Genomic DNA, 10,720 nt, shown 5'->3' with positions numbered 1-10,720 from the left:
CAACAGAAGAAGAATTCTCTGAGAAACTGCGCAGCACGAAAGTGGATAGCTCACTCAGTTTCGCAGGTAAAACCCGTAAGTGCAAGCCAAAATCCTTGCCTAGTAGATCTTAAAGCGTGAAAACTACAGTTAAATCACAGTTTCACGTTCGCAGCTGGAGACAGACTGCAGAAATTGCTTTATCCTCCTCACAAGTACAGACAAAAGGCAAAAGGAGAGAGGACAGCTGGCTCAGAGGGAAAGCGTCTATGCCACATTAATTCATACGTCACCCTCCTGGACATGGCAGCCGTCACAGTCATTTAGGAGAGATTTATCTCTGTCCCTCTCGTGGGCAGTCCCATGACATTTCCATTTGTCACATGACAGCAAATCACCGGGACGGTGTACGAGCGGTGACGTTTCAATTTTGTGTTCCCTCAGTGAGGAAGACATGACTAACATCACCGGAAACATAGTGTATTTAAAATGCTTATTCGTACTGGTGGAGAGATAGAGACAGGAAAAGAAAGAGAGGTTGAGGTAAGACAGGGAGGGAAAGAGTTTCAGAAAAAAAAAAGTCTTATGCAACAATGGATTGATGGAGAAGAGCAAAAAAAAAATCAGAATGAAGTGTTGTTGAGTGGAAGATGACAGGTGGGTGGAGCTGGATGGCCCAAGAAAGGTTAGTGTGGCAGCAGGCCAGCAAGGTTAACTGTATGTATTAAAAATGAAAAGTGAACAAAGGGAGTGCTCAAATGGGAAGAGTCGCTAATTTGTGGACCTGAAAAAGTGACGCTGAAAGCAGAAGGCTCTCGTCTTGTACAAAAATGTACATCCAAGACAAATGAAGATCCTATTAATATAAACTTGATGATATCAGTTATTCCTAAAACCTGAAAACTAATGTTTGAAACGATATTTTCTATTAGCTCAATCACGTTGCACCACTGAAACTCAAAAGTCTGAAAGTTTGAATTTATGTACAGCTGGCACAGCCTGTTCGAAGTCCAGAAAGCACTTCATTAGGCTTTTACAAAACTACTGGTGCCATTTGTATCTCAGCCAGCTTCTGCCCTCGACAGATATTGTCACTTTTCCAAAGCTTGGACGTTTGAATTTGACTTCAAGCTTTTCCTAGATGAGATAACTAGATGTTAAAGTTGAATTGAGCGAAGAAAAGCAGCCTAAAGGAGGCTAATTTGGGAAAATTACATGAGATCAATCATCAACACAAAGACATAGACTGAAAAGCTAACTAAATTATGCAAAGTCAGCGAGCTAATGAACAAGTGAGAGAAATGGGCAGGCTGGCAGACAGATAAACGAGGATTTTTCAGGCTTGTAAGCGCGGAAAGAAATTGTAGGAATGCATACTCAATCGCATCTAGATGTGACAGCGGAATTAAGAAACAGACAGTTAGAATGAGGCAAGCAGCTGGATGCTGACTGAGTTGTCTGGCACTCGAACCTCACTGCTCTGGTTCTAATTATTCGTTAGCCCCCTGACTCACGGGTAAAACATGTACATCCTCCCCTTCAGGTGCTTCACAAACTGCTTCCATTCATCTTGTTCACTGCCAGGAACTGTGCTCTCCTGTGCAATTCACATGATTCCTGAAGTGGATGCAAACCTGATAATGGGTTGTTCGCCATCAGCATCAAGAGTCAGAAAAGAGGAGTCAGTTAGTTTCAGTCGTTCTATGTCTGCATCCCCCAAACGCCCGTTCTACTGCTGGGAAGCCTGTCTAGACTATTCTGTTTTTTTTAGTGTTTTCTGCCCTCTTTCCCCCTCATTCCCTCGGTTCAGGGTCAAGCTCATACAGTCATTAGAGCATGAAATTAAGAAGAAGAAGAGAGTTTGATCTTTATAGTCTGTTACTAATGCGCCAAATAACCTGGTGTTAGTGACTTATCAGCTCGTTAGAGGCCAGTTAGCATCATTAGTCAGTGCTGACAAAGGGGGGATCAATGCGCTGCAGCAGGTATAAGTATTTACACAGAAATCGCATAAGGCGCTGTAAGGCAGGATGCCCTAAAGGTTTTCTCACACATGCAGGGGCTCCAGCTAGTGTGTTCTCAGAGCTCGGGCTATATAATTAAAGCTGAAGCTCTGCTACAGAGCCAGAGGAGAGCGAGGAGCTCATAAAGATTAATCACACTATGTCAGCACTACTGGAGATGAATGACTGACCGTTTAGCACACAAAGGGCGTGGATCTTGGGACTGTGGGTTGACTGCTGTGTGTGGATAAGTCATCCCCATCACAATTATTGTCACCATTACCAACAGCAAGATGCTGCTGCTGCTGGTTATTGCCTGTAATCACCGTCAAGAGGATAAATGTACAGTCATCAACTTGGTTGTGTAATTCATACATTTGTGCGCTACAGTAGAAATGGTCATACATGAAGGTATTCTTAAAGTTTTTTGAGAGAAAACTGAGTCTAAAATCTCATCTGGGTGTTTTATGGAAGTTCAGACAGAGAAAAAAATTAGAGGAAACTAATACAGATGGTGACACTGATGCAGGGCAGCTTAGTTTTAGGTGAGGATGGAGAGGGTATGAGGGAATGAGACAGAGAGGAGCTTCCAAGCCCAGAAGGAGGTACAGTGTCAGTGTAAATTGGAAGCACAGGAGGTGGATACAGATTTAGGGCCAAAAGGAAATAGGGGGATAATAATAACAATTTCAGAAATAAAGGGACAGGGTGGTCAAACTAGATGCTAATGCATGTGTGGAGGTGGAGGACAGTGAGAAAAGATGTAGAGCAAATGAGATGCTGAGTGGCATAAAAAATGGAGAGGGAGAGAGGATGGAGGGGGGTTTTGCTGCACAGAGCCTATGTGGGGAGATGAATATAGCGGTGCAGAGAGACAGAGGGAGTTGCACAAACAGTAAAACAAGCAGCAGTAGCCCACACACCAGGACTACATTAGCCTGCAACTGTGGTTTATTGGTAGATGGAGGAAACACCGGGATTGTAATCACACATCACAAGTAACCAAGGAAAAGGGGAAACAATCTCAGCCTTTGGCAACACTTGGAGTAGAGGAAGGCAAGAAGAGTGGAGGAGGAAACAAAGGGTAGAGCTGGGAGATTGCAGGAGTGACCCGAGGTGGACAAAGAAAGCCAGAAGAAGAAGAACAAGAAGAAGAAGTGTGGCAAGACCAAAGCAGGTAAGAAAACAGGTGAGAACACGGCAGAGAATGATGAATTTTGATGGTATAGAGGGCTAAAAGGTGAAATGGGAAAGATGGTTATTTGGATGTTCATGCACATGTGAAAAAAAGATAAGAGGAGGAAAACAAAGAGACGCTTGGCCAGTATGCTTTTCTGTAGTTTACGGCAAAAGAGAAATAATAGGCACCGGTGGACTCGAAGAGGAATGAGAGGATAAGCTGAAAAATGCACAAAACAATGCAAAATAACAAATGAGACTTCAGCCTAAGCTGCAAAGCGGCAAATAAGAAGAAAAAAAATGCAGAAACAAACCAAAAAGAATATGCTGGCATGAATTAATCATAACTGACATGAAGAAAAACTAATAAGATCCAATAATATCACACAGCTCCTTAAGTGTTATTTAGACCATTCGGAAAGGAAATCAATAGTGTTCATATGTCTGATCATTTAGAAGGACACCGCTGTGTAAATAATGCATTGAATAATAAATTAACTTTGCTGAGGTTCTGTCAACATGTCAGTCCAGTGTTTGCAAAGACCGTTTTCTTTGGGGAATGGCTCAGAGACAAACACATGCATAAGAGAGCTGCATAATTTGGGTGAAAGTAAGAAGGCTGCAGTGTGTTACTGACACTGAGATTTATCTGGACGAGCAGAAGGGAGGGAAGCCATGGTGAGTAGCAACTAGACAACAGGGAATGATGAGTTAGAGACAGGATTAGTTCTCTGGGAGGCATGGTGAATAAACCATGAGGTTGTGGTTACATCAATCAGCAGGTGACTGACTAAACCTAAGACTTGGATGCTAAGAAACGTATAAAAACAGACATGTAAAAATGAAAGTGTGTTCCTAACCTTATCTTTGGTGCCATCTTCAATTTGTTTTGTGTTTCTGCGTGTGTGTGTGTGTATGTGTGTGGAACCTAAATGGAGCAGCTACTGGTATATTAATGGGAGCAGGGAGGCGGGGATCAATACAAGATGCCAGTGAATTTTACAAGGGGCACAGAGAAAGCCCAGTTTTATCACATCAAAGACTGAGAACTGCTGCTGTGCTGCAGATTTCCCCTGAGGTTTGCAATCACATTCAGCGAGGTGCTGCCACCTTTTGGTGAAAATGTTCTATCCTGTAAATTGTAGTCGTGCAAGAAAATGACTTGTAGGATGTGTTTTACGTGTTCATGTCTTGACCTTTGTCCAGTGTTCCTGTGCAGTGCTGCTGACCTCTGCCTGCTGATCCACGATGAACCAGCTGCACCTGCTGCTGATCCTTTTCCTGACCTTCAAACAGGGGTGAGGAGCCCGAGCTGGAAAATTCATGAGCAGTGTTAAGAACAAATATGAATACTGATATCCATACTAATTTAAAATGCAGTTTCATGCTCTGCAGCAACATTTAAAATCAATTTTCCAATGACTTGTATCTGATTTCTTCATCTCTCCAGCGGTTGCGTGTTCTCCAGCAACCACTGGGGAGAATGGAACGACTCTCAGCTTCAGCCAACAATTCAGAAGCTCATGAAAGGATACAACCGCTACCTCAGACCTAATTTTAATGGTACAAAATAGAGGAGTCATTTTAAAGTGGGCTTTTTTTTTTTTGAACAAGCAGTATTTCAAAGTTTCCTGTGCCTCTGTCCTGCAGAAGGCCCCGTGGAAATTGGAATGAGCCTTGATATCGCCAGCATTGATGCCATCTCTGAAATTAATATGGTATGCCACTCTTGTTTTTTCATTGTTGTGTCACTGGATGAAATGGGAGAGATGCGATGTGTGTAATTAAAGAAATAAATCATCTTCTCTTCATCATCTTTTCAGGACTACACTGCAACTATCTTCCTTCGTCAACGCTGGCGGGATTCCCGGCTGGTCTTCCCGGGAAATGAGAGTGTGAGCGTGGACGGACGCCTCGTGTCTCTGCTCTGGATCCCTGACACCTTCATCCCAGATTCAAAGCGCTCCTTTCTGCACGACGTCACCGTAGAAAACCGCCTCATACGCATCTTCAGCAACGGAACTGTTCTCTATGCCCTGCGGTACAACTCTTTGTAAAGGTTTTGGCTAATTGATTTGACATTTCCTGACATTTGATGGCCTTGTACTGTGGTATGCAAAAGTTTGGGCACTTCATTTCACTTTTCAAATATCACTCTGTTCATCTGCTATATGATATATTTATCTGAAACTGCTGATCCGAACAACCATTGATTTATAAAGGAAAATCTTGAAAATTGTCAGGGGTGCCCAAACTTTTGCATACCACTGTACATGTCAGAAAACAAGCTTTGCAGAACCTGTTGACCTTGTCTGAGGACACTGACCTGGAAAAACAGAAAATCTAATGGAGCTGAAGTGAAAGGAGGGAAACACTTAGATTTTTTTCTTTCTTTCTTTTTCATGTTGTTGCTTGCTGTTGCAATCGAGCGGAAATTGGCCTCAAGGTTCTACTAAAAAAAGCCAAAAAATCCCTTATGTATCATCACTCAGTCATATAACTTTAGGGAATGGAGCTGCCTTTTGGTATGTCTCGCACCTTTTCGACATTTCAGGCTTTTTTCAGAGAGTACTCAGAGTCACGGTAAAAATCTAACCTGACGTTTAATCTGTCTTGTTGCTGCCACAGAACTTTGTTTCGACTCCTTAACTGAGAGCAGAAAGGGCAGTTTTGTGCAAGAGACTCACTCATTTTGATTCATGAACTGTTAACATTGTCAGATTTTATAGTTGGGATTGAATATTGCCTGATTCACGAAGCTGTCCTCATTTTTGGAGCACAACAGAACTCCTATGCTGTGATGTCCACTGTTATAAGTAACATATCAACGGCAGATTATCCGTGAATTCCAACAGCGTAGCCCCTCATGCATGATTAATGCATCAGATACTGAAATATAAAGCCGACAGTTCAGAAATAAGTCTTTGTTCTGGACTGGTGCTCGAGGGAAGAGACTTCTCTGTGTTCACTAATGACTAATGGTCCTGGCTTACATCAGAAGTGTAGGAGTCTTCTCACAGGAGTTTAGACAGGTTGCTAATGATTTGCCTATGAATACCCAACAGCATCACAGCCACAATCGCCTGCAACATGGACCTGACCAAGTACCCCATGGACAAACAGGTGTGCACCCTGCAGCTAGAGAGCTGTGAGTACTGCCTGTGACCTCCATCCAGTGTGTACATGGACATAAATTATCATCATGCCATCCTCACCATCACCATTTTCATCACCATCAGTGTAGTGAGTATCCAACTGAACAATCAGCGTTGCTCTGAGCAGGCGAGAGTGAATGCAGCGCATTTAGAGCTTGTGTGTTGTGTTGTCAGGGGGCTATAACGTCCAGGATGTGGTGTTCTACTGGACCAGAGGGAATGACTCAGTGAAGGGCTTGGACACGCTGCGGCTGGCTCAGTACAGCGTGGAGAGCTACTATACATCAGTTTCACAGGCTGTATATGAAACAGGTGCTGTACCTGAGCCCCCACCAGTCCTCTTGCATGTGCAGTGCTTCAATGAAAAATTCTCGCAGCGCTGAGGTGTGCCATTTTGTCTTTCTCCACAGGACAATACCCGAAGCTGGTACTGCATTTTTCATTGCGCAGAAATGTGTTGTTCTTTATCTTGGAGACGTATGTCCCCTCCATTCTGCTGGTGGCTCTCTCCTGGATCTCTTTCTGGATCAGCCAGTCATCTGTGCCAGCGAGAACCTGCATCGGTCAGTAGCAGATCTTTTACGTGTTGCGATTTTTAGTACATACACTTATCATTTCTACATATAGATTCATAGAGTGCTTCGAGCTGATCATGTAAGGTTAGGTGGTACTTAGAATATTAGAATTAAAATAACATTTAAACAGAATCTTATCTTATGCAGCACAAAAAGTGAGTTTATGTGCCAAACAATGCTGGTTTAATGCCATAAATGCTACAATTCTGGATTTGACTGAGGGAAGAGATTACTTATTCTACTGACTAGATTTTTTACTTTAAATTGAAGCTCTATTGCTATGTGGCATCTGACCTATAAACAAAAGGATGACTTTGACCTTAGCCACTCAATAACTGCTGCTGTCTTTTGTCAACTGAAGTAGGGAGTGGGAGCTGAATAAAAGAAGTTCAGTACACCAAATTCAGTAAGACATTCAAGCTGTCATGGCCTTGTGAAAACATAGATGCAGAAAGCTTATGTAATTCAAATGATAAAGAAAAGAAACCAGAAGATAAACAAAAGAAAGCTAAAGGCAATGGAAGGAATCAGAGAATACAATGAGAGAGTGGAGCTGAACAAAGAAATGCCTACATTGGATTTCATTGCCAGTAAAAAGGAGTAAACCTCATTCCTATTTAGAGAAAATAACAAAACTCTGATGTGTCCCTCAGGAGTGACAACAGTCTTGACAATGACCACTCTGATGATGGGCGCTCGCACCTCCCTGCCCAATGCCAACTGTTTCATAAAGGCCATAGATGTTTACTTGGGCATCTGCTTCACCTTCATCTTTGGTGCACTGCTGGAGTACGCCTGCGCTCATTTTTACACCATGCAGCACCAGACCATGGAGGATTTACAGAGGGTGAGCAACATGCTTCCACTTGTACTGCAAAATCTGTATATCTATCCATGTACAGAGTGCTCCATTGAGAGCAAATCAGAAATGCAAATTAAGGAGCTAAATAATATGCATTGAGGCTAAATGTCTTCAAGGCACTGCTACCTGCATCAGAGGATTTACACAGGGTGAGCAGTGACATGCAAAAATTTACGTTAGATAATGGAAACACTGTGAGAACCGATCCCTCTGTTCATCTATTTGTCTACCCCTCAATCAGGACCTTCTGAGGGAGTTCAGTGAGTCTAATGGAAACGGCTCGATCCCCATCGTCAGCGCCACCCAACCAAACCAGTCTGTGGACGTTGGCTCCACCGCAGACGAGCCCGCTGAGCAGCCAGTCGACAGTGACCGGAAGAACCACACCAGGCCGAAAGAGAAGGCGACGAATCAGGGCTGCGGCTTGTCCTCGGTGAAGAATGCATCACGTAGGGCGGCATCGGTCTTCACTGTGGAAAACCCACACAATATTGATCGTCACGCCCGCACTGTTTTCCCCACAGCATTCCTCTTTGTCAATATCTTATATTGGCTGTACTATCTCCTTCTCTGAGTGCTGGTTCTGAGCGGAAGTGGAATAGTTCATTTCACCATCCTGAAGCTGCTCTACCTCCTCGTTTGAGACCCAAAACCAGTCGCGATTGCCTGGATCTGAACTGATCTGACGCAACCTTTTGTACCACGCATACAAAATCTTTTTAGGGCTACAAATTGGTGAAAAGAAGTGGGTTGGGACTGCAAACCAGAAATTCCTCTTTGTATCACGCTTTGTATTTAAAGCTACTGTATTACTGATCATGTATGAATAGGTGGCTCCCAAAATATTAGCATGTGAGAGTGGTGATAAATAGCCTCCATTATCTACAGACAAATCCATAGATCAAATGAAGATGAGTTAATTAGTTACAAACAGTAGCCTGCCTGAGCTGCACCACATTTACTGTGCTGCATTGAATTGCCTTCATTCAGTGACCGACGTGTTTTACTTTTCTTGTTCTGACTGTGATACATTGTTTGTATGAGACTGTATACTGTATATTTACTTCACAGCATATCATGAGAAATTAAAGGAATATATCAGTGACTGGGATGTGTCGGCGCATTTTAATGAGGAAGAAGTTAGGCCAATGAACGACTCAAGATTGATTTTCTGGAAAAAAGATGCAAATTTATTATTCCCTTATCCAGGTAGGAAAACAGTAAAGTGCAAAAATCGACCACAAGTTCAACAGAGAAGGTGTTAAAATGAAATATGGAGGACCATTTTGTTAGTAACTCAAGGAGTATTAAACTGTGCTCGATTGTGTGTCAAAGAGGGTCAAGGGATTGAAGGATTCTGTTTGCAGATGGTTTTGTTTAATAGAACAGCTTCAGCCCAACACGAGAAGCTGAATTTTGCAGTGACAAGAAGATAAAATATCATCCTCCAAGACACATAGCCAAATATATACATCAGATACAGTAATGTGCTGAAGTTTTAGGCACTTGAAATATCTAGATTTTCATCCCGTTATACAATCAGGGAGGCATGTGATCGGCCCCAAATGAAGCTAGAAGAAGGATTCCTGCAAAAAATGGGATGATTTTAACATCAATATGTCAATCTGAGATTATGTAAAAAGGCGGAAACAACTAAATCATCAAACTCTGAATTCACTGATATTTTTGCTTTGCATGAAGTTAACAGATAAATTAAACCTACTAACGGCATCACTAACCTTACTTTAGTGCCTGGAACCTTTGCACAGTGCTGCATGTCTCGTGTAACGATGATGATGAGGAATGAAACACAGTACAGTATAAAAGTATAAAACATACAAAACAGTAGTCATGGCTCACTATGTACAGGCAGAACAACAAAAAAAAAAACCTTTGGCATTAAAAAGGCCTATTATGGCATAAAAAACTGCCTCTCGTCCTCTAATCTTCCAACACATCACATTACTTAGATTGTCTTTCCCCACATATAAACATTTCTGGTGCCAACACAATTTGTGCTTCTCAACAATACATTTGATGCACTTTCTGTGTCTTTCTTTCATAAACTTTGCTTTCGTGCTTCCCCTTCCCCCTATATTTTAAACTTTTTTTTCTCAAGATGGTGAAAATATTTGGACACCGAGAGCGAACAGTCCCTGTAATCTGAATATTCCTTTAAGGCCGTCGGAAGAGTAAATATTCACTATAATGTACCTCCACCTAGTGGCTGATTTCTCCCATTACAGTTTCTATATTTCTTCTATCATCCAAAACAAAACAGGTCTGGGATTCGGGGATGCAGACGGAAGATTATTCTTAGTGGGAGAGAAGGTGGGAAAAGTCATTTCTCAATATCCATTTAGTCTGCAGTCCATTCCATGCAGCTCCTCTTAGTTTGCCTTCTTTGACTCCCATTCCTGCAGAAACAGGGGATTTATGTTCAAATAAATTCAAATGAAAAAGAAAAACATCCAAACTCATGGCACATATTTGCAAACAAATTAAGTTTGAGTCTTTTCCATTTTATGCAGCAAAATGGCAGTGCTAAGCAGTGTGGATAAAAAGCAATATCCAAATTTAGAAAATAATATTATAGAAAAGACCTCACAAATATTAGGATAATCAGATCAAAAAGTTAGACTGGTTTGACAAACTAGATAAGCATGTATCTGTTTTGTTAAATTACAACAGAAATTCAAACAAAAAAGCTAAATAAATGATTAAATAAAATAGGGTTGAATAGCTGCATGGTATTACAACATACTGTTAAAATTATCAGATCAATCATGAGATTATTTAATAACTGAAGCACAAAGACACCTGTAAAAATGTTTTTGCTGCTTCCTCTCACGCAAAACCCTCAACATTTACTCTCACACTTACAGACACTTCATTTTAAATGTCTAAAGTGACTGCACCGCCGCACAGAGACTGTCTGTTTGCGCGTCGGCTGTGAAAACCCATCAG

General features: G+C 41.9%; 2 protein-coding genes across 5 annotated transcripts in view; one reads left to right on the top strand and one right to left on the bottom strand.

The window, feature by feature from the left end:
- Positions 1-2,566: 2,566 nt before the first annotated feature.
- On the top strand, positions 2,567-8,858 carry gabrp (gamma-aminobutyric acid type A receptor subunit pi). Of its 3 annotated transcripts, none has more exons than XM_022200393.2 (10): positions 2,567-3,159; positions 4,381-4,459; positions 4,612-4,724; positions 4,812-4,879; positions 4,985-5,202; positions 6,227-6,309; positions 6,491-6,628; positions 6,727-6,879; positions 7,545-7,738; positions 7,995-8,858. In XM_022200393.2, the coding sequence occupies exons 2-10, from the start codon at positions 4,410-4,412 to the stop codon at positions 8,325-8,327; spliced, it is 1,350 nt and encodes a 449-aa protein (XP_022056085.2). In that variant the 5' UTR covers positions 2,567-3,159; positions 4,381-4,409; the 3' UTR covers positions 8,328-8,858. The 3 variants fall into 3 exon arrangements, with proteins under 3 accessions (XP_022056085.2, XP_051810788.1, XP_022056083.2); XM_051954828.1 differs by having other exon boundaries at positions 2,567-3,171; positions 4,368-4,459; XM_022200391.2 differs by having other exon boundaries at positions 2,568-3,159; positions 4,368-4,459.
- Positions 8,859-8,916: 58 nt separating this feature from the next.
- Positions 8,917-10,720, bottom strand: part of afap1l1a (actin filament associated protein 1-like 1a) — a 30,703-nt gene continuing 28,899 nt past the window's right edge. For both annotated transcript variants that reach the window (XM_022200388.2, XM_022200389.2), the window contains exon 19: positions 8,917-10,170. In XM_022200388.2, coding sequence (XP_022056080.2) covers positions 10,144-10,170 — 27 coding nt within the window. In that variant the 3' untranslated portion in view covers positions 8,917-10,143. The remainder of the gene's footprint in view (positions 10,171-10,720) is intronic.

This window comes from Acanthochromis polyacanthus, chromosome 10, assembly GCF_021347895.1.
Source record: "Acanthochromis polyacanthus isolate Apoly-LR-REF ecotype Palm Island chromosome 10, KAUST_Apoly_ChrSc, whole genome shotgun sequence".
NCBI classification, from domain to species: domain Eukaryota; kingdom Metazoa; phylum Chordata; class Actinopteri; family Pomacentridae; genus Acanthochromis; species Acanthochromis polyacanthus.
The sequence above is the reverse complement of the archived record's forward strand: the minus strand, read 5'-3'. Positions and strand labels throughout refer to the sequence as shown.

Bases quoted from the DNA above. Each gene is read 5' to 3' on its own strand.
- gabrp (XM_022200393.2), top strand. From the start codon at position 4,410: ATGAACCAGCTGCACCTGCTGCTGATCCTTTTCCTGACCTTCAAACAG. The intron at 4,880-4,984 runs GTATGCCACTCT...TCATCTTTTCAG, and splicing joins CCATCTCTGAAATTAATATG to GACTACACTGCAACTATCTT. The intron at 6,310-6,490 runs GTGAGTACTGCC...TTGTGTTGTCAG, and splicing joins CACCCTGCAGCTAGAGAGCT to GGGGCTATAACGTCCAGGAT.